Below are 23762 nucleotides of genomic sequence, written 5' to 3'. Positions count from 1 at the left end.
ACATCCACATCCAGCTCTTGTGGTAGCAGGGACATGACCTTGAGCAAGTCATGCAGCTGTGCTGTGCCTCAGTTTCCATATCTGTAACTTGGGCATCATAGTAATGTGATTTTGATGCTTCAATGTGTCATGTGGGTGAAGCTGATGGAGTCCTGAGCCTCGTGCATTGCTGACAATCTCAGTGTTAGGTGGAGACTTCATTCCTTCTCATTCCTGATGTACATGGTTGTGCTGTATAAACTGTACCAGTGGGGTTGTTACAAGTTTCCTGTTGTTAGCCCCCTGTGTAGGTAGTTTTCCTTTTTTCTCTTTCTTGCCTGTATGAAAATCAGAGAAAAATACATTTATATAAACTTTTTAAAGCTGAACACTTTCCAGTGTGTCTTTTAACTAGTAAGTTCTTAAGAATTAACACTTCCTCCCTCAAGGTGTCTTACAAATGTTGGCAAGGCATGGAAGTGCATGCCTGTAATTCCAGTACTTGGGAGGCTCAGGCAGGAAAATCATGAATCTGAGATGTATGTGAATCATAAATCCAGGTTAAGGCTATACTGAGCTTCATAGGAAGACCTTGTATCATAAATAAAATAGATAAGTAAGTAAGCTGTGACGGGCCTTGAGCTTAATTTCCATTGGCTTACTAAATAGTCTAAATGAGTACTCTGTTGTTTTCCCTGTACCTTCAATTTCTGTTTCACTATAAGAATCACATTTTCTCTCTGAACATTGCAAGCAATATTAACATAGCTGGGTGTGGAGATCACCTGTAATCCCGGCACTGGGGAAGCTAAGGCAGGAAGGTTGCTGAGAGCTCAGTACCAGCCTCGAATTCACAGGGATTGTAGGGCCAGTGTGAACTACACAGGGAGACCTTGTTTCAACAAAATAAAACAAAAATAAAGGGTAGTATTAATGAGTCTGTTTGTTGTTGATTTGTTTTTTTGGAGGCATTTTTGTGGTTGTGGTTGTTGTTTTGGGGTTTGGGGTGGTACTGGGGAGGGAGCCTTCTACCTGTACTACACACCACCCCTTCTTTTATTATCCAGAAAGGGTCTTGTTAAATTGTCCAGGCCTGGTTTGAACTTGGAGTTTTCCTGCCTCAACCTCCCAGAGTGCTAGGATTACAGGCATGTGCAGGCAAACTGTGTAACACTAAATTTAAATGGATTGAATAGAAAAAGTTGTCAGGGTAAATTACATAGAAGATGTCTATGCCACATTGGTAAGAAGGTGGACTGTTACAAATGACTTGCGAGGTGGAGAGTATAAGATAAATTACAGCATGTCTCCTAGACTTTAGAATGAAGGTTTACAATGACTGCCCAGTCTTACCAACACGGCCAGCTATCTGTCTTTTCTAGAGCTATGGCAAGATGTTGCCAAGAAGTATTCCTGGTATACTTGCAGGAAAACAAAACACTGTACAACTGGGAGTGTAAATATCTGCAGAAGATGTTGCAAGCTCTTTACCCAGTTTGTGACAGGGCTGTACTGCCTGTTTAGCCACCCAGTGTTTGTCAAACAAGGACCCCTGCCTCCGTGTTCTCCATCCTTTTTTGTAGAAACTGAGACAAGCTTTAGTCTTCTGAGAAGCACTGGCCATGGCCTCTGGGCTGTGCCTCTTTGCCTGCAACCCACCCTGAGAGCAGTGCCTGCAGAGCAGCTGGGGTTCCCTCCTCCCCTTCGTGCTGCTGATTCACCCCATTCATTCCTGGAGGTCTAGCTGTAGGGCACAAGGAAAAGTCCAGTTGCTATATCAAAGTGTGGCTTAAGGAGCTGCAGAGTAGCTATGTTAGGTGGTTGTCCTTTCTGTATGTGCACACTGAGGTGGTTTGCACTTCCAAGGGGCCCTATTGCTATTTTAGGTGCCAGTGTCCCCTTGGGTGGTGACAGAACCACTCTGGGCAGCCCTCTGATGCTCTTGCCTCACTCTCCCAGGCAGTCTTAGGATTCCTCAGTAGACACCATTGTAGGTGTGGAGATGTGTGTCTTACCTGTGCCCCGTGTGAAGTGTTAAAACTAACAGCACTTTGTTTTTGCACACTTCCTCTCATGGTTGTTGGAACAGGCAGTGTATCAGAAACACAGAAGTTGGATTCTGCGACAGTCAGGACTTCCTCCCGTTAAGCCTCCTGTTGGTGAGTAGAGAGCAGCGTAATCCCTGGAGATCATCCCTGTACAGCAGGGTGAAGCTGTAACAGGGCTAACAGTGTGGGTTTAGACCATGCCAATTTACATGGGGAACTTCAAAATGACAGAAATAGTAGCTCTGTACCCATCAAGGCGATTTTGGTTTTTAGCTGACCATAAAGAGGGCTGTGTGTCATTTTTGTTCTGTTAACTTTTATTTTTATTAGTAAGTTAGTTGTACTTAAATTCATCATGGAGAGTTGGTACCTGTACTAGGACATCTTAAATCTTTTTACCTCCCCTCTCCTGTGTCCCTTGTGTCTCCAGTTTTAAAGAAAAACACGTTCGTCCCCATTTTTTCCTAAAAGCTAAAAATGCCTATTCACTTGAAGTGATGATCTGCTGATGCCATTGTTGGGGGGTGGGCAGAAAAGCAGCAACTGAGGAAAAAAGCACCCCAAAAGCTGACCACACCAGGAGGCCAGAGCCTGAGATTGGAAAGCATCTCTTCCACTGTGTTTATACACAGTGGTACACAGCTCCTATACTGGCTTTGTTACAAACACACATGTACGCACACATATATGGGGAATTGAACCCAGAGTGTTCCCACTGTGCTATATCCCTAGCACCCCATCCCCTTTTTAGTGGGGACAGGGTCTTCCTAGATCATCTAGTCCTTGTTCAAACTTGCAATCTTTCTGCCTCAGCCTTCTGACATACGGGATTGCAGACGTGCCACCATACATGGCAGACATTTTAAACACAAAGCTGCATTGCCATGCCTGGGCGCCAGTGAGCCACTTGTGTCCTCATGGTCTAGAGCTCTGACTGACTGATGGCAGAGGTGTCATTGACCCGTGATCAGAACCCCAGCTGGAGCTCTGCCTACTGTGCTTGTGTTCAGTGCCTCAGCTGGAATCTGGGATGGGCTCCATAGTCTTTTAACTTTAACTTTTAAAACTGTCACAAAATGTAAAACCTCTCTATTCCATGAGCAGGGTCCTCAGTGTTCTGCCTGCTGACGCTCCAGCAGGGAGGAGGCAGGAGGCCTGGGGAAGTGGGCCCCAGCGTGTGTGTCTGAAGTCATGGTCCTTTTCCAGGTGGTTTGTGTTAAGAGAGGCTTTCTGTTTGTTTTTATCTTCCAGTTTTCCTGCACTACTTCTACAGATGATGTGCAGCATTTGGAATCCAACAGAGACTACATTTTTTAATTCAGTCGAATCGCTATCTGTTAATACTTGTTATATGGATATTTTATAACAGAGTTTTTAATTAATAAAAAATTCATCAATAACATAGAGAAAATATTTTAGAATTTAATGTTTCTTCTATTTTTGTAAACTTAGGACTTTTCATTTATATAGTTACTTACTTTTTCATCTATGTTTAGATATCTCTGGAAGCAATTCATGTTCTTATATCTAATTTTAGTCTTTCAAATGAATGTACTGTAGTGCTTGTATGTATAAACCCTATGAACAAATACACGGCTTTTGTAAATTGTGCACATATTGTAATTATTACTATTTAACTTTTTAATGATAAGCCATCCCTGAAAAAATTAGTTTACTACACTTTTTTTTGTCTTTTTTGTTTTTATCGGTACTAGGGATCAAACTCAGGACTGCCTGCTTGCAAGGCAGGTGCTTATGCCACTGAGCTAAATCCCCAGCCCAGTTTACTACATTTATAAAATTGTTGTGACATAAGCAATGTGCATTATCCTTCACCTTGCTCTACATCAGTCATTTTAAAATCAGGAGACTTCATTCCAAGCAGTTGTCATATTTTGAGGTTGACTGACCTTAACTGTTCTTTTTTTAGCAAGAAATCAGAGTCTAATAAAGTCGGGACTGAACCGTTGCACCAGAGCACTATAGAACTTTCTTAGCACTGGTTCCCTTTTCCCCATCCTGTCTCTGGACTTGGGGAGCTTGTCTTCAGAGACTTGACCAGAAGCCATGAGCTGGGAGCTGCTCTCAGCAGGGCTGGAGTGGCCAGGGGTGGACCCCAGCCTGGCACCTTCCCTGCCTCTTTCCCGTGAGCATGTGGAAGGTGCCTCCAGCTATTCTTAGAGGACCAATCACTGAGCACTGTGCTCACATCTCACAGACATTGGTGCATGAGCAGATGAGAGCAGGAAACCCTGAAAATAAAGTTGTACAACTCTAACTAATCAAGGCCTTATTTTTCATATGTCAGTCACCTTTTTACATTGGTTTATAAACATGTTTCAACTAGTCATACATTTTTAGATTTTGATGACATAGCCATTTTGGATTGAACAAGTAGCAAAAGCAACTTGCTTTTCACTGGCATATTAAAAAGCCAGCAAGGAAGGAGTCAGATCAGGGTGCATGTTATTTATTGTGCAACTGATACATGGGTAGAGGCAGCATGCCTTTTTAATTTAGTTTATGCAGGGGCTGGGGATTTAGCTCAGCGGCATAAGCGCCTGCCTTGCAAGCAGGCCGTCGTGAGTTCGATCCCTGGTACCGATAAAAACGAAAAAGACAAAAAAAAAAAAAAGAAAAAAGAAAAAAAAATAATTTAGTTTATGCATACAATTCACTTGTACAATCCATATTACTGCCCTTTTTCTATTAATTTTTGTGGAATTTTCTGAGTATGTAACAAAGTATACAGTCATATACATATATATACTTTTGAACTATTTTAATCACAGTATTATTTATTGCTTTCTTTCAATAAAGTTCTGAATCATTTTTCACTGCCAATGAAGAGTTCTTTGAATAGGCCAAGATTTTGTTAAAAGTTAAGTGCGGCTGGAGTGTGTGTGTGTGTGTGTGTGTGTGTGTGTGTGTGTGTTACCAGACATCGAACTCATAACCTCATGCTTGCCAGGCAGGCACTCATGACACTGAGCTAAATCCCTGTCTCAGGCACAGCTGTTTTGCTTCCTGCTCCAGGCAGGTTCTCTGAAGGTAGTGTCGCTATGGAAATCACCGGACAGAAAGCTGGATGACATAAGTGTAGCTGGGCATGAGGCAAGAGAAGATGGGGTCCTGCTGAAGATTGGGCCTGGTTAGACCAGGGCGGGGAGGCGCCCCCAGCACAGTTGGGGGTGGGACACTGACAAGCTCAGCTTTGCCTGCTGTGTCAGACCCTTTGTTCATACAGTGTTACCCTCCTGTTTTCAAGTTTCACATGGTGCATCTCAGAGTAATCATGGGTTTGAGCTCTTGGTTCTCAGCCTTTTTCCCTGCAAACTGTGTGTTTTTGAATGGGGTTTGCAGAGCAGAGAGAAGAGGCCAGACTCTCCAGCGTTCCTTGGTGTGTCCCTGGGTGGTAAGTGAGTAGATGGTCCATATCCTAGTGCTATTGCTGCTGCTATTCTGGACACCCACATATCACTTAATGCATTTCAAATATCCCACATGCATTTATGTCTCATTTCCTGGCCTTAATTCCCTAGTGACAATGATTAGTCAGTGATTTTGCCTTCCAGTCATCTGTCGTATTTCATGAGGGAATTTACCCCAAGGATCCCAAGAGCCATGGCTGCTCGGGCCCTGGTAGAATATACATCATATTTGTAGAACCTGCATGTGTCCCTGCATAGATGCTTTGTGTCCTCTCTGGATAACTTACACTTAATACAGTGGCAATGCTATGGGAATAGTAGTTTGCTCTTTAGGAGATACAAGAAAAAACATCTGCATGTATTCAGTACAGATACAACGTCCCTCACCAAGGTGCTGGAGGTGGAATCCAGGGCCTTCACACTAAGCTCTGTCCCCGGCCCTTTGTATTTTGAGGCGGTCTCAGTAAGTTGCTAAATTGCTTAGGCTGGACTTAAACCTCAGCCTCACAGTGCTGGAAGTATAAGCACACATCAACAAACCAATTCAGATGCAGATTTTTAAAGAAATATTCTCAGTCTGCAGTTGGTTCACTCCTTGGATGTAGAACCCATGAGTACAAAGGACCTGTGGTGCTACTTGAGGACAGTTTTTCAGACCCGTGACACCTGACAGAGCAGGAACACACAGTGGGCGGAGGTAGCAGAAGGAAGCAAGCAGTTCCTCTGGGAAGTCCTGGAGAGTCCTCACCTCTACAGCTTGCAGGGGTGGCTCTCAGGGGTGCCTTGGGTCACCTCCACTCAGCCCCACCTGGGCTGCTCCCAGATGGAGGGTCTGAAATCTGCTCACACTGTTTGGGGGTTTGTTCAATTCAGGCATCCTATCTTCCTCTAGGAATCCACATGTGAACTGTTCTCACGCCTCAAGGACCCCAGTGAAAACCATCCTGTGTCACATGAGAGCCTCACTCGTCTCACCTGTCCACAGTGTTTGCCGGAACTGGCTGATTAGGCTCCTCCCTGGCTGATGTTCTTGTCATACATCCCATGCACAACAGCCACAGGGATCTTGGTACAGTGCAAGCTCTATGAAGTCTCTCCTCTGCTTGACTTTCTCCAAAGAAGTTCCTATTTCTTTGACAATACACACCAAAGTCCTTGCTGTCCCGCGTCAGCTCCTTGATGACCTTGTTCCATCTCTGTCATTGACCTGGTGCATCCCTGCATCCTGGTCATGCCCAGCTTCTTTGACTTCTTCCCTGGCAAGACCTTTTGTGTCTCAGGACCTTTGGACATGCTGTTTCCTCTGCCTGGAAAACTCTTCCCTTCTCATCTTGTTCACTCCAGAACTGCAGATTTTGCCTCATATGTGAATTTCTCCGACATATCTGAATACCTGACTACCTAGATATGTTCAGGTCCTATCTGCTCACCAGTAGAACTCTTATTAATTTCTTTATAACATTCGTCTCATTTCCATATATATATATGTACATTAATGTGTCGGACCCTCCTCCTCCTTTGGAAGGCTCCTGGGGGCCAGTCCCGCGTGGCTTGTTGATCTTACTATCTCTGGCACACATCTGCCTTCTCTGGGTAGACACAGGAATAACTGACAGATGAGTGTGTGCAGAGATGGCTAAAGAATGGAGAAATGGGTGTGGTTGGACAATGGACGAGTGAGTAAATGAGTGATGGGTGTGTGGGTGATGGCTGGAAGAATGAGTGGAGGGATGAATGAGGGCTGGAGGGTGTAGAGGCATGTTCCCTCCTGCAGAATGGTCACAGTCCCTGAGTGCGAGTCCTCAGTGCTCGAGGGATGGGGCACTACCTCCCCCTTGTGTGGCTCATTTTTCCCTTCTCGCCAGGGCGGGACTATGAGTTCAGAAACCCCAGGCTTGATTGTCTACTTTGCAGCTCTCTTAACATACCCGTTCTACGTAAGAACTTCCTCCAGCCTCCACGGGCTGGCCCGCGCCTGTGGCTTCCCAACAGCCCCAGCCCTGGTGCAGACAGGGGGCGGGGCCAGGGCGTGACCTTGCGCAGACCCGGATGCGGCCCCGCCCCCGGCGAACCGGAAGTGAGCGGGCTCTGTGAGAGCTGCGGGGGAGGCGGGACTGTGGCGGACCTACGGGGATCCCGTGGCATTGAGCGGGCGAGGCTCTTGCGGCTGGGACGGGCAGCCCCAGCGGGCGGTGGAAGCAGCGCCCGGAACAGGAAGGAAGCGGCCGTCTCACCGCGCTTCCGCTTGCGGTTTTGAGCTGGTCGGGGCAGAGCAGGCGAGGCTATCCTGTCATGCATCCGCGTCCGAGGCGTCCAGCGGGTAGGCGGGGCTCGGGTTTCTCGGTAGGGGACCAGGAAGTGAGGTGGTCGGGATCCCAGGCACTGGTGGAGCGGGTCTGGAATGGGCACCTGGGCGGAGGAGGAGCTCGCGGGGAGTGGGTCAGGACTCTGGGGCGGAGGGGCCTGGAGACCGAGGTGCTGGGGCCCCCGGGAACTAGGGAGGTGTAGGTCTGAGGGGGAGGGGCTCGCGGGTCAGGGGGTCCTGAACCCCGGAGAGAGACCCTGCACCAGAGGTGTTCGGGATCCCAGAGGGTGGCATAGGTGGATGGGGTCGGAGTGGAGAGGCGGAGGTCAGAAGTGCTGGGGAAGAGGTGGGAGCCTGGGAAGGGGTGAAGGTCGGAGGGCGCTGTGTGTGGAGGTCGGGCTTGCGCGGGAGTTCGGGATCGGCCATGAGCACCTGAGAGAGGTTTGTAAATGGGGTCAGTTGAAATGCTGCGGCGCAGGGGAGCTGGGAATCTTGAACAGGCCCTCCCTCCTGGGTGTGTGCCAAGGCACCAGAAAGGTGCTCGGGTGTGTTTCGCTTCTGTGTTTCCGTGGATGGGATAGGTCTGGCACCAGAGCAACCTTAGCCGCCCAGCTGGAGGGTTTGGGTGGGAGGGGCCCTGTTGGGGCCACTTGAGGCGGAATTTCTGTTTTTGGCCATGCATCTGAGGTGCCTGCAGGATATGCTCAGTTTTGACTTGGCTGGGCGTTCTGTCAGGAGTGTGACCCAGGAGACCCTAACAGCTGATGCAGATAGCAGTTCTGTCCAGCTGGCCTTGCCAGGCTAGGCTAGGCTGTGGAGAGGGAGGGCTGACTAGTCCATTTCTGAACTACAGTGAGTCACCCACTCCAGGGCCTTGAGTCAGTGCTCCTTCTCTCTCTGAGTAGGGAAAGTATGTCAGAAGAAATTGAAGAAACAAGGAAGCAGCCTTAGGTTTTAGGGACTTTGAGGTATGCAGGAGTAAAGAGCTGGGGGATACAGAGCTGTTGCTCATATCAGGTCTCCAGTAATTGTAAGTTTATCCTGTCTAATGATGACATCCTTTTTTTTTTCCTTTAGTGCTGGAGTTTTTTAACCTGGGGCCTTGAGCATGCTAGGCAAGTGCTCTACTACCTCCCCAGCCTTAAAAACATTTTTTTGAGACAGGGTCTTCTAATTTGTGCAGGCTGGCCTTGAATTTGAAATTCTGCTTCAGCCTCCCCCCTGAGTAGCAGGACTACAGGCATGTGCCACTGTGACTGTTGAAAGCTGACTTTTAATGGGACCTGTTTTTAAAGCATTTTACATTTAGAGTAAACAGACTTGGTGATTCAGACATTTGACCTACCCCATGCAGTAGGTGCTCTGGCATGTGGTTGAATGTGTGCTTCCTTACCAGTGCCTTTAGTGCCCTGAGTCGCACTGTTCCTTGACCTGGGCAACTGATAGCAGCAGACCGAATGCCCATCAGCTTGTCTTTCCCTGGTGTCTGTGCCAAGCAAAGCCACTGCTCTCTGCTTAGGCATGAACCCAAAAGTATGTGCTCTGTTATAAGAGGCTTCCTCTGAGTAAGAGTGGGCCTTGTGACATCTACTGTGGCTTCAACAGATGCTTTTTTGCTCCTTTTTGGCTTTTTTCTGAGCTGTCTGCAGTGAAGTTCAGGGAAAGCTGATTCTGAATGGGTGCTTTTACCCCATGTCTTACAGCATTCTTTCCTAGCAGAGTTTTTCACCCTGTTTATTCAAGGCAGGATTATTTTGTCTCTCCACACTCGGGGGGGGGGGGGGCTTTTTTTTTTTTTTTTTTTTTTTTTTTTTTTTTTTTTTGCAAGAGAAGCTTGTATTAATGGTGTTTGGTGACAGTCTTATCTTTGAGCAGTAATTTTTTGTAACAGTTTTAATGAAATATAATTTGCATGCCATACCCTCACCCATTCAGAGTGTATAAGTCAGTGGTTTTCATTCTATTCTCAGAGTTGTGTGGCCCTCATCGCTATGCACTTTGGAACTGTGTCATTAATTCAGCAATCCTAGACTGGCTGCTGCTGTTGTCCCAGCTACTCAGGAGGATGCAGGATTGCTTGAGCCCAGCAGTTGGAGGCCAACCTGTGCAACATAGCCAGAGCCGTTCTTTATGTTTTTCAAAAGAAACCCTGTACCCCAGCCATCATTTCCCAGTCTCCCCTTCTTCTAGCCTGGGGCAACCATTATTGTACTTTTTGTCTCTGCAGGTTTGCCAACTCTAGATGTTTCATATAAATGGAATCATATTACTGTATGTGGTCTTTTGTGTCTGGCTTCATTCACATTGTAGCATGTATTATAACTTCATTCCTTTTTGTGGAGGAATGCTATTCCACTTGGTAACTATATCACATTTTATACATCTGTTTGTCTGTTGATGGATTTTGGATTGTTTCCACTTCTTGGCTATTATGAATAATGATGTTGTGAATATTCATGTACAAGTCTTTATATGAACTTGTGCATTGATTTCTTTTGAGTGTATACTTAGAAGTAGAATCTCTATGTCATATGGTAGCTGTTTAACCTTTCCAAGAACTGCCTGTTTTCCATTTCCACCAGGACTGAAGAAGGGTTCTAATTCTCTTATTACTATTTTTTTTTTTTTGATGCAGTGTTGGGGATTAAACCCATCCCATCAGGGCCTCACATAGCTAAGCGTATTCTGTACCACTGAACTACATCCCCAACCTCCCCCTGGGGCCCTGCCCCACTTTTTTTTTTTTTTTTTAATAAGATAGGAATCTCTTTGTCTTGTCCAGGCCAGTATTGAACTCCAAACTCACATGAGCCTCCTGCCTGAGCATTTGGAATGCTGGACCTAGTGGGCTACTGTGCCCAGCTCCTTTATCTGTTATTAAATGGGGGTGTGTATCTTTTCTTATTATGGAATTAAAAGAATTCTTTATATATTCTAGATATATACTTTGAAAATAGATTTCTCTCAGTGAGTCAGTCATCTTTTCACTTATGTCTTAAGCAGAGTTTTAACTTTTGTCCAGTTTGTTTTGTTTTTCTTTATAATTTTGGTGTTACATCTAAGAAACTGTTGTCAAATTTATGGTCTCAAAAAATTAAACCGATTTAAGACATGCATTTATTTACTTACTTATTTATTTGTGCTGGGGATTGTACCCAGCGCTTTGCACATGCTGGGTAAAGGCTGCACCACTGAACTACATCCCCAGGCCTAAATTAACTTTTGTGCATGGTATGAGGTGGGGGTCCAGAGTCTTTCACTTTGGATTAGAAGTTCATTTTCCAGTCAGTTGTTTTTTTGAGCTTTGAAACTTAATATGCTGATAGGATAATAAATGAGTGTAGGTTTCAGCCCATCACTAGCTGTCCTTGGGGAGATTCTTTTTGTTAGTACACATTTGCATTGATGACATTCAACACAGGGACTTAGTACGCGTGCATAACATATCTTAATTCTTTTTTTAACTTGCTCTTTGGGTAGATTTTTGAAGATGCACCGTGACTATACTTACAATGTAGTAGCCAGAGTGTACTAAGCAATCCACAGGGACTGCAGAAAGAGAAAGAGCAATAGCTGGGTCAGGACCTAGGTAGGAAAGTGAAGGCCAGTCAGGACCACACTCTTTCCTGGGTGGAGATCTAAGCGCTGGTTCAGGTTACTCTGCTGGGGCGTTTTGTTTTCCCCACAGTGTGTGCCATGGAGCAGTGTGGTGCCCATTGAGGCTGATGTGTGGTCTTGGGGACTAGGTTGTGTGTTGGTGGACTGGCCAGCATGTGGGCTGAAGTCCTGTTCCCTGTTCAGGAACTGCGTGGTCACTGGGAGTGCAGTCTGCTTCCTGTGGTCTCCATCTCTGCACACGTCTCTCATGTGGCTCATGTGACAGACAGTACCTACAACACTGGCCTTTCCTCCCAGGCTCATCACGGATCCCTTCAGAGAATGTTTCCCTTAAATCACTTATAAAAACTAACAATAATAGAACTGTATTGTTCTTAGCAGCATTGTGAATTAGAATAAAGAATGGAAAGGTACCAGGATTATAGCAGACAGGAAATGCAACTAAGGCAGTCATTTCTGTTTCCATTAAGTAATGCTGTGTAGTTGTCTTTTGAAACATGTCACTTTTAATTTTTTTAAAATTTTTATTAGTATACATTTGCAATACACAGTGATGACATTCTTCATGGGCAGTTGGTGCATGTGGGTAACATCTAAATTCTTTTTATGCGCCCCCCCCAATCTTTATTAAGTTCCTGTGTTGAGCTTTTTAATTAGTAAGATGAAGATCTTCCTAAAACCTTTTTATGCTGGGGAGGAGTCCTGAGGTACTCTACAAAGCTCTGGAAAGATACATTTGCCTAGAGGGCCTGGCAGCAGATGTCTGTTTTCACCCTTAATCTTTTTATACACAGAAGCATTCCAAATGTCTGGACACTCGGTATTGGCTTATTGTGTTTTAAGTAGAGTTTTGCAAGCAGCCATTCATCACTTGGGAAGAAAGTGTTGTGTATTGTGAACTTTTTAATGTTCTTTCCCCAGGGTCCTAAGGGTAAAACCACTTTACTGAAAAGGAGTGGGAAGTTGGAGGGAGAAGCACCAACAGTTTTCTGAAAAAATTTTCATTGTTGAAAAGCAAAAGTCAGGGGCTAGGAATGTAACTCAGTGGTCGAGTGTTTTCTTAGCAAGTACAAGGCCCTGGGTTTTAGGCTGAGTACTAAAAAAAGTTCAATTAAAAACTGAAGCCAAGCTGGTTGTGGTGGCACATGTCTGTAATCCCAGCATTACAGAGGCTGGGGGTCACTGTGAGTTCAAGGCCAGCCTGGACTACATAGCAAGACCCTGTCTCAAAAAAACCAACCAACCAAACAAACAAACTGAAGTCAAAGTTTTAGTGTTGCATCTGTCTTAGAAAAGGAAATTGCAGAAAGCTCGGGAACTAGGGGTAGGAGGCCTTTCTCAGGGGAGTCCTTCACCTCTTTCCCTTGTGTTCTGCATGTGGCAGGAACCACTAGGCCTGATGGTATAAAGCAGGTGGAACGTCTCCCCTCCTAGCTTGTGATGCTGGTCTGCAGAAAGATGATCCGATAGGCGTAACTCTTTTTCCTGATGAAACTGAAAGAGGCAGGCAGCTGACTATTGCATCATCGACTTGGGGTGAATGGAAGTTTTGGTGGCCCCACAGTGGCTCTTGTCCTTTCCAGTGACTAAACCTGTGGTTCCTGGATTTCTGCCTCTGGGCAGCTGCCCTGTGGAGGACAGTGTGTTGCTCAGGGCAGGAAGCGGCCATGCACACAGTGTAATTTTTCATCTGTGAATGGATGATTGGGACCAGACTGTCATGTCATGCCTCTCAGTGCTAAGGCTTGTTTATCTGCTCTTTAAAATCTGCCAAAGGCAAATCACAGCCGGGAAATTCTTTTTAGGGGGCTGGTGGGGCTCAATACAGTGCTTCATGTATGTTTATTTATTTTTATTAAGTTTATTGGTATAGTTTAGATACACATGATGATCACATTCATCATAGGGACTTTGTACCTGAACATAGCGTACCTTGATTCATTTTTTTCCATGTTCCCCTCGCTTCCCTTCAGTCCCTATACCCCTCCTTAGCTATTAGTCCTTTGATAAGAAACAATTGGCTATTTTTTTCCTCACTCTGTGAGTTGTCTCATTATTCTGTTGATTATTTCTTTTGGTGTGCAAAAGTTTTTTAGTAAGATGAGATCCCAGTTGTTGAATCTTTATATTTTCCATGTGATTACGTTTTTTTGTTTGTTTTGTTTTATTTATTTATTTATTTTCTTTGAGTTAGGGCCTTACTGTGTAGTTCACATTGGCCTTAAACTTATTATGTAGACCAGGTGGGCCCCTAACTCGTGGTGATCCTCCTTCCTCAGCCTCCCCAGTGCTAGGATTACAGGCATGTGCCTCCACTCAGAGTAATAGGTTTTGTTGATAGAGTCTTTTCCTACACTTGTGTCTTCAAGAGTTCTACCTGTTCTTTCTTCCAGCAGATTTAATGTTTCTGTTTTAATATTGAGGTCTTTGATCCATTTTGATTTTAACATCTGGGAAGTTCTTGTCATGCTTGGGCATCTAGAGGAGGTTCAAGGTGATTCTCATTTGAGGGGCATTGTATAGGTCCTGCCCACTGGTGGCAGATGGGTCTTCACCTAGAGGAGGAGGCAGGAGTCCCGTGTAGAGCTTGAGAGCAGTGCACCATCATCCCTCTCACCGCCATCTGGGATGTGGCCGTTAGACCTAGGAGACCTAGAATGGAAGCTTGGAAGGAGGTTCTCAGGCTGGGAAGGGCTTTTGTCCAGGAAACACAAGCTGCAAGAGCTGTTGTAGTGCTGGAGGAGGGAGGGTTGGAATTCTTAGTTCAGCCTGGGGCACAGCTTTGGTTGGTCAAATTAAAAATTATTTTAATTGGTACATCTCTCAGTTACTTTATAACCTCAGTGAAATTTTATGATTATTTTCATTCTCTCTGGAAAATGTATCCATTCTTAACAATTGTTTAAAAGCCCTTGAAGGTTTGAAGTTACAAACAGCATCTTATTGGTAACTGCAGATGCAGTCATTGTTCTCTATAACAACAAACCTTACAGAACCAACTTAAAGTGCTATGGATAAAGGTGACTGTTTTCTAAGCCTCCTAACATAGGAGGAGTTGCATCTTCTATGCTGTGCATTTGCCCCAAAACATGACAAGGCAGCCCTCTACTAAATGATTTGAAACATTTATTAAATCATTAAAGTACTTGAAATCAAAGAGTGGTATTTTTAAAAGATTTACAACAAGCTGAGCTCTTAATTCTCAGTTGTTTTTATCCCTACAGCTGTCATTTAGGTTTAGTGATGATGGAAGGGCGTTTGGTCATGTGGCTCCTGCCCTCCATGTGTCGCACTGGCATCGTGGTAACCTGGGCCTGAAGGTGGCTGTGCTTACTCTGTAACCTTGGTGCTGCTCTTTCAGATGTGGAAAGCATCAACAGCCTATGCTGTGTCCATCACCCAGGATGACAGAGGAGCTGACAACTGGGGGACCGACCCTGACTTTGTGGTAGGAGTCACCAGCCTGCCTAAGTGCAGAGATTGTAAGAAAACATTTAAGTGTAAAGCAGGCCTGGCTCATGGTCCACCAGGAACTACACACTGGAGGTGCAGTCAGTGTGGGAAAACATTCTCTTTATTGATATGTGAAGTCTCATGAGTATGAGAATTCATTCAAATGCAAGAAATGTGGGAGAATCTTCAGGTAGAATTCAGCCTTTTGAAAACATACTGAAGACATAAGAGAAATCCTACTACAGTGGAGAGTGAGGCAAAGCCTTTGCTGACTCATCAGAGTGGACTATTCATGAAAAACTTCATAGAGGTGAGAAACTCCCTAAGTGTTCTGAATAAAGAAGTCATTATTTTCTTAAACACTACTTCACTCACAGTAAAGCAAATAATTGTGATGTGTGGAAAATTCTGTAAATAGAATACTCATCTCATTTTCCATCTAAGTAGATGAAAGAATGAAATAAGCCTTAAATTTGCCTTGCAGCAAATAGCTTACAAGGAGAAAAACTACTAATTGAATGAGTGTGAAAAACTATGTTCTGAAAATGATAGTCTTAAGTGATATTACCGATTTTATTGAAAGATCATAGAAAATTTTGAGCTATAAATAGTTACTGTAGAATATAGACTTTTTTTTTAACCAGAAATTGAACTCAGGATCTTGTGCTTGCCAGATAGGCACTTATGCTGCTAAGCTATATTCCCAGCTGCTCTGTAGAATATAAAGCTTAGGAAATGGTGCAAAATTGCACAATCTGGCTTCAGATTGACTATAATTTATATATACACTGTTGTTGATTTGTGATTTTTATATAAATTATTGAAATGCCTGAATTACTTAAAAATGAGTAACGGTAGTTGTAAAATGTAGGTGTAAAATATAGTCTGTATACATTATATAAAAATTATATATCTAGATCTAGGGATGTAGCCCAGTATTAGAGTACTGCCTAGCAGATATTAGACCTTTAGGCCCCCCCAATACATATATATCTATAATGGTGATGGTTTTACAACATTGTGAATATACTTAGTGCCAATGAATTGTATTCTTAAAAATGGTTAAATTAATAAACCTTATATCTTACCACAAATTTAAAAATCCCAATTTTATCTTTCTCTTTTTTTTTTTTGTGACAGCATCTTACTGTGAAGCTCATAAGAGCCTTGAAAACTCCATGTGGCCCAACCTAGCCCTGAACTTGGCTGCAGTCCTCCACATTGGCCTCCTGAATGCTGGAATTATAGATGTGCACCACCACACCAGGCTCAAATTTTGTCTAAAGGGTTTAGTAAACATCTTTATTCTCTCATCTCAACACATCCTAAAAATCACAATTTATATAATTGTCACTTATAAGTAAAATAATACAGTTTATGTTGTATAAAAAATATGGTTTATGCAGTATGAAGTCTAATTCTAAGTTCAGTATTATGAGCTTCAATCTGTGTTTTGTGGCACTTGGCAATAAGCGTGGCAGTTATTACTGTGATAATTCAACTTTGGGTAGAAGTCAAAACTATGTAACATTACATAGTTTTCCAGTGTTTCTGCTCAGCTTTGAGCAGTATAGTTTCTTTGTATAGAACACTGAAATATATACATTTGTCTGTATATGTGCACAAATATATTTATTGAGTCTTGATTACAGGGCACTGAGGAAAGCAGTTGTGTTCTATAATATAAGCACTTATTGTAGAAAAAATGGCATTTTTTTCAGTTAAAAATAGGGAATATTCTAAAATATATAAAGAATTTTAAAAAATCAGACCCCCGAAATTCAAAGACCCAATCCAAAAATGGGCATCTGAGATAAATACACATTTCTCTAATGAAGAAATACAAATGGCAAATAAATACATGAAAAAATGTTCATCATCATTAGTCACTAAAGAAATGCAAATTAAAACCACACTGAGATTCCATCTTGCTCCAGAAAGAATAGCCAGGATCAAGAAAACTATCAACAACAAATGTTGGAGAGGCTGTGGGGAAAAAGGAACTCTCCTACACTGTTGGTGGGAGGGTAGACTGGTGCAACCATTGTGGTCGGTCTGGAGATTCCTCAAAAAGCTGGGATTGGAAGTCCCATTTGATCCAGCTATTCTGCTTTTAGGCATATTCCCAGAACAACTGAAAACATCATACCACAGTGATATATTTGCACCCACGTTTATAGCAGCACAATTTGTAATAGCTGGCTTGGAAACAACCTAAGTGTCCAACAACTGAGGAATGGATAAAAAAGTTGTTACTACTCAGCTATAAAGAATGATCACATTAGGGCTGGGGATTTAGCTCAGTGGCATAAGCGCCTGCCTGGCAAACGCAAGGTCCTGAGTTCAATCCCTGGTACTGCAAAAACAAACAAACAAAAAACAGCAAAAGAATGATCACATTGAGATATTTATAAATAAATGGATGCAACTTGAGACCATACTCACAAGCAAAATAAATCAAACTCACATTTATAAATACCGTATAGTCTCCCTAGTATACAAAATGGTAAGAGTACGTAAAAGTTTATGGTAATCATGATTCCCCATTACATTGCTTTGAAGCCTTACAATGTTTCCATTCATTAGTTGGAGTGGTTTTATCCTGGGTTGTTTGATTTTATTATTTGTGATGGTGTGAACAGCTATTTTGAAGAAAACAAGGCATTATAATAGCCAGTGCTGATTTAATGTCATCTTGTTTAGAAGTCCTACCAAACTTTTGTTCTTCTGTTTCCATTGATTCTATCATGTTGTATCTTATTGGGTTTTATTATGCGTGGTAGTATAAACAGATTTTTTATGGACAATGAGAAAATATAGTAACCATTGTTAGTTTTCTGTTATTTGGTTCTGAACGCCCTGTAATACTTTCACTCTCCTGGTTTTATACTACTTTGTTATTTTTGATACTATTGTGTATGAAGGTATGCCCAGCTATTTCAAGGAAAGAGACACTATGGTAGCTACTGTTATATTGGGGTGTCTTGTGGTGAAATACTATGTTGCTTAAATTGTTTTGTTCTGATCTGCTTTGTTATGTCCTCTTTTATCTTAATCTCTTTAAAATAAAATTTAAAAAAAATAGGGAATACAACCTGTTCTGTTTCACTGTAGCTACACATGTAGCAGTAAGCCTTAGTCAAACAAGTAACTGGTTGTGCTCATATATAGTTTACAAGAATTGACTATACTTTTCAGTGACTTTTGGAGGAAAATCACTTGGTATTCTTTGTTTTTGGAAGTTAATTCAAGCCGGGCGTGGTGGCTCACGCCTGTAATCACAGCACCCGGGAGGCTGAGGCAGGAGGATCATTGCAAGTTCGAGACCAGCCTGGGCTATAAAGTGAGCTCAAGGCCTACTTGAACTGTATAAAGAGACCTAGTCTCAAAAAGACCAAAAAAAAAAAAAAAAAAGTTAATTCAAAGTTGAGGCAGGAAAATCATTGCAAGTTTGAAACCAACCTGGGCTACAAAGTGAGCCCATGGCCAGGCTTAATTCCATGGCAAGACCCTGTCTCAAAAAGACAAAGACAAAAAAAAAAAGTTAATTCAGAGATGAAACAGGTTTAGTTGGAAATTTGTATATGACTAACACAGGTATCATATCAAGTTACTTGAAAAGCGTCAATTTTTCTGTTTCTTTAAGCTATGTAATTTTTTTTTTTTTTACTGGAATTGGAAATGAAACCCAGGGCCTTTGCACTGGGCCACATCCACAGCCCCTTTTTATTTTTTGACACAGTGTCTTGCTGTATCACCATGTTGCCCAGGCTGGCCTTGAACTTGAAATTCCTTTGTCTCAGCATCCCAGAGTTTTAAGTTTTTTATAATTTGATGTTGTGGGGCTGGAGGTGAAGCTCAATTGTAGAGTGCTTGCATAGCATGCACAAGGCCCTGAGTTCAAGCCCCAATACTGCCAAAAAAAAAAAAAAAACAACTTGATATTGTGGAAGCTCATTGTATTCACTTTAGTGATACATGAACTAACAGTGATTTAAGTGAAAATTTTGAATTTCACTTAAGGATTGCTTAATTTTAAAAAATTCTTTAACCTTTTTCTTCAGTGGTTGTAGAACTTAGGTATAGCAGTAGCTTCAACCTAATTTCACAAAATGAAGTTTTAGGGTTTGGGCAAGGTTATTTTTTATTTTGGGGATTTTTTGAGACAGGATCTCACTAGCTCAGACTTGGTTCAAACTCTTAGTGATCCTCCTGCCTCAGCCTCCCAAGTGCTGAGATTACAGGCATGTACCACTATGCCTGGCACAAAATCAACTTCTTCAAGCATAAATTTTGGATTAAATGGATAAAAGTACAAATTTCAGTTGTTTTTCACTTAACCATTTTTGGAGGGTGATGGTGAGTAGAGACTTAACTGATTTTCTGAAAATCAAAATTCAAAAGTTTAAGCTTTGTCTTGTTCCTTTAGTCCTATGACAGTATGCTGCTTAAATGTCATACCACCTCGCTCTGGCATCCACAAATTATATATATACTAATAATAAATATGGAGTTTTGATATTCTTAAATTACTTTATAAACTAATACCATCTCATAAAAATGTCTTCAAGTAAGTCTAGAAATCAATTACAGTTAGTAAAGCAATGAATATATTTACTTGGTGTGAGAGTTATCTTTCTTCAATCTGATTTAGAACCAGTCCAGAGTATTTAAGGTCAAAATGACTTTTTTCAGTATCAAAGTTCCCTGTCCTCCATACTTTTCTCCCTGGAAGGAGAGGGAGACGTCATTTCTTCGTCACACTGATCTCTCAGTTTAGCACCTAACAGCTCACAACAAAGCAGCTGTCTTCTCTTATAGTAAGAGAAGGGAGGAAGGACAAGACCTGCTCCCCTAAAAAAGCTAGAGAGGGTAAAAGAAGGCAAGCAAAATGGAATTCTAACCTAAATTTGGAATTGACATCCCATCACCTTTGCTGTATTCCATACGTTAGAGTCAGTCACAGCCTAATGTTGTGACCCCAGTCTGTAGTCTCAACTACCTGGGAAGCTAAGTCAAGTGTGGATCTTGGAGTTGGAGGTTGACGTGGGCAGCAAAATAAAACCTCAAATCAAAAAAAAAAAATTGTAAAACATACTGCAGATCATACTTAAGGGAGATTACCTAAGACTAGACTTAGGCAGCTTTTGCCTGGACGCCAGCGCTGTGGACATGATGGGGGTTGCGCTCCTGCCAGTTCCTTTGGGCCACCACCTGCCTGATTGTGGTGTGCCTGCAGCTTGCGTTCTCTGTGAGCCCCACCATCATCATGACCCCAAATGGGACAGTGATTGTGAGTTCTGAGCCTACCAAGATAACCTTCACAACTGCAATGTCTGCTCTGCCGACCACCACCTCTGCACTAGAAACCTGTGAACACCACAAAAACATTTTTCTGTTTTAATTCAAGTATTGCTAATACTACTTGCTATAGGATAGAATGTAAAGAAGCAAGTAAGAGCTACTGTTCTGGTAATTTGACAGTAGTTGTAGCATGGTGAACAACACTGCCTTGTGTTCTGTGCCTACTACGATTGTTCCAGTGCCAACCAATGCAACACCTAAAACCACAGCTCCACCTTCCCCTTCCACCCCAACCACAACAGGTGCAGCAAATACCACTTGGACTCCAACCTTCGGACCTGTGAGGAAGTCTACCTTTGACACAGCCAGTTTCATTGGTAGAATTGTCTTTGTGCTGGGTATACAGGCTGTTAATTTTCTTTCTGTATAAATTCTGCAAATCTAAAGAACAAAATTACCATACTTTGTAAATGGACATATTAAATTACCAGACAGACAATTCATTTGTGTAACTCACTGAAACCAAAATACTATCTTGCAAGAAGTCCCACATGAAAGATGCTATTCCAAGACCTTTAAATTTACAAAAGTTGCATAGCATAGTTTGGAGCATTATCCCTAAAGAAAAGTCAGTTAAGTCATTTTGCTCAAAAGAATATTTATAAAATATTCTACATGAATCCTTGGGGCTATCTTATTTTAAATGGTTGCTGCTATGGGATTATGTTTCTTTTCTTGACATGCCAAATATAACTTTCTGTAAGAGATGGAAAATGTTGTCCTGTGCAGACAACCTTTTGACTCTTGGCAGATTAAATTTAGTCACCATAAAGCCTGAAAGCTGCATTATTTTCATCTTAACTCAAGATGTTACTTAGTGGCCAGAATTGCGAAGTGTGCGAAACAAGCATCAGTAGGGTAGATTTTTGACTAGCATTTAAGAAGTAGAATTAGGGGCTCAGGATTTACCTCTGTGGCATAAGTGCCTGCCTGGCAAGCACGAAGTTGTGAGTTCAATCCCTGGTACTGAAAAGAAAAAAAAGGGGGGAATTAATCTATTTAGGAGTACTAAATTGTATCCTTAGAATAAAATTTTGTGCTTGGATGTTTTTTTCTACATTAGAGATAAGTTGCCACAATTGGAAAGGATACAAACCATTAGTGTGTAACAGGTTGTTCATATTTGTAAAGCATCTTATATCTTGGAAAACATAAAGAACAGTGCCTTAAAAGACAAATTGAAAAGTTGGCTGTAACATAAAATGTTTATGATTTGTTCTGAGGATATACTGTTGAATGAGCAGTAGTAAACCTACCGCTAGATATCAGACTGTTAATATTTAATTAAAAACATCTTTTTTCATAGCTGAGAAAGTTAAGCTACAGAGTCAAAAGCCTTGATATTGTGAACTTCCCAACATTTTTCTTAGAGATGAAGAGAGAGAAAATTAGATATCTTTATTTTTGTATTCAAAAAGATATATTAACATTACTGTGCCTTGAAAATATTTCTCCCAAACTTTCCTAGAAAATAACTTTTATGAGGCTATAAGAAAATACCTTGTAGAGTCATTTTTCTTTAAATGAGACAATCATTTTAAGTTTTCAGAGCAAATATGACTAGTGTAATTTCATCAATGCTATAGGTTTTAAGCCACGCATGGTGGCACATGTCTGCAATCCCAGCATTTGGGAGCCTGACGCTGAAGGATCTCCGTGAATTCGGGACCAGCCTGAACTAAAAAAAAAATCTGGGGTTTTGATCTAGTACCTATAAATTTTTAGTGATTATCCTTGGTAGATTGTGCTTTGTTCTTCTCTTTCCTTTATTTCAATTCCCATAGAACAATAGGCATGGATACTTTCATTTCTGTCATTCCTCATAAAGCTCCAGTTTTCTTAGTTTTAGGATGTTTATTCTTCCCTTGCTTGCATTAGATTAGTTCAGAGACATTAATTAGTTTAAAATAGGCTTTTAGTTTTCTAGATCATTATTTTATTTTTTCCCTTTAGCTCAGTTAAGCAGCTGGTTTTCAGTATTTTATAGTAGGAAATGACATACTGCTTTGGTTCATTTCATAAATTGAAACTTTGTATTGAGGTGATTATATTAAAGGTTCTCAAAGTGAAGTTACCATTTCTTTGTCACTTGCTGGTACAGTTAAACAGCTAAAGTTTGTTTTACATGAATTTTGTACATATACCTAATGTTTTCAAGTGCCTTAAGTGTTTAAATCTCTGGCTTCAAAAGATTTTTGGAAAACAGTCTTACTTCACAATTTTGTGTTTCTATGAGTAGTGATATGTAAGGTACTTCACAAAATTTATTATGGTTCCATGGCTGTTAGTATTTAGTCAGTGCTGTAAGCTTCATTTGAAAATACACAGAATTTCCATCCTCACAATGTAGCAAAAGTGAGCTGCAGTGGTGTAATTGTCACTTAGGCACTGGTTGCCACACATTAATGTAAGCATATATAAGAAATTTTGTGGAAATAATTGGAAACTTCTGTAATTTTGAGCACTCCTCTGACAACAAAACCATAAGAAGTTAGATTTTTTTTTTGGTACTGAGGATCAAACTTACAAGCTCACGCTTGCCAGGCAGGCGCTTAGGCTACTGAGCTAAATCCCTGGCCATGAAGTTAGATTTTGCAAGTCTGTAGAGGAACTCTTGCAACAGAATTCACAGCCTGTTTTTTTCCTCCCTTCCTTTTACCAATGTAGTATCTTTTTTTTTTTATTCACAAGAGATACTAAGGCAGCCATTGTTGATTTTCCTATTGCCTGGTTTTGAAGGCCTATAATGCCTTCATCACTCTCTTCTGATCAGTTTAATACTATTTTGTTTTGTATGAATTCATTGTGTGTGAAGATATGGACAACTGTTTGGAAGAAGACAGGGGATATTATGGTAACTATTCTATTATCTTGCTTTAAAATCTGTGGCACATTGTTTTCTTCTGATCTATTTTGTTCTGTTTTGTTGTGTTCAGTTTTACCCTCTTTAAAATAAAAAAAGCAATGTAGTATCTTTAACCAATAATTTTTGGGTTTGTTCTGATTTGTTCATGCTGATATGTTAGGTTCCCCCACCCCCACCCCCGTCTGAGACACATCACACTCGCCATGACAGTGGTTCAAAGCTGTGCACTGATAATGCATATCTCCTTCTTCCCAGAAGCCCCTATAGTTTCTCCCTCCCAAAAGTCCACCAAAGCTCAGGCATGCAAGGTTAACCCAATCCCTGGCACTCTCTCAAAATAAATCAGCTCACATCACTCCCCAGAGCCCTACCCCCAATCAGAGGCTGTATCAGGCAGAACCTGCCCTTTGTCTGCAGGAAGAACCACCACAGCCTTCCTTGTGGTGACTCCCTCTGTGCCGCCCTCATTAAACTCTTTTCTTATCTACTTGCTTCCTCTCTTTATATTCTGTGCTGCTCTAGATTGAGTATAAATCAATCAATATAGTTCTGTCAGATACCTTATTTTACCTTTCAGATACTTATTGCACAGGCGGACATTGCTGTATTTAGAAATTTCTATTTCAGTTCATCAAAAACCTTAAAATCAATCTGTATCAAGTACCGAGCTGATTTAAAATAAATCTGCATGTTTATTA

The 23762-nt window shown here is 41.8% G+C and overlaps 1 protein-coding gene and 2 long non-coding RNA genes across 3 annotated transcripts in view; all 3 read left to right on the top strand.

The window, feature by feature from the left end:
* LOC134472800 (liprin-alpha-1-like) overlaps positions 1–4871 on the top strand; it is a 60535-nt gene extending 55664 nt beyond the window's left edge. Inside the window, exons 21-22 of the mRNA XM_063235127.1 lie at positions 2069–2138; positions 3279–4871. Of these exons, the coding sequence (XP_063091197.1) occupies positions 2069–2127 (59 nt within the window). The 3' untranslated portion in view covers positions 2128–2138; positions 3279–4871. The remainder of the gene's footprint in view (positions 1–2068; positions 2139–3278) is intronic.
* Positions 4872–7535: 2664 nt separating this feature from the next.
* LOC101787566 (uncharacterized) lies at positions 7536–23184 on the top strand. Its single transcript, XR_216097.4, has 3 exons — positions 7536–7778; positions 14743–15144; positions 15975–23184. It is a non-coding gene; the product is annotated as an uncharacterized LOC101787566 (long non-coding RNA).
* Positions 7904–10879, top strand: LOC134473034 (uncharacterized). The gene is made up of 2 exons (XR_010043119.1): positions 7904–8204; positions 9734–10879. It is a non-coding gene; the product is annotated as an uncharacterized LOC134473034 (long non-coding RNA).
* Positions 23185–23762: the final 578 nt, after the last annotated feature.

This window comes from Cavia porcellus, unplaced genomic scaffold, assembly GCF_034190915.1.
Source record: "Cavia porcellus strain 051 isolate PalLab524CR breed Dunkin Hartley unplaced genomic scaffold, mCavPor4.1 scaffold_25, whole genome shotgun sequence".
Lineage (NCBI taxonomy): Eukaryota > Metazoa > Chordata > Mammalia > Rodentia > Caviidae > Cavia > Cavia porcellus.
This window is presented reverse-complemented; position numbering and strand designations above follow the sequence as displayed.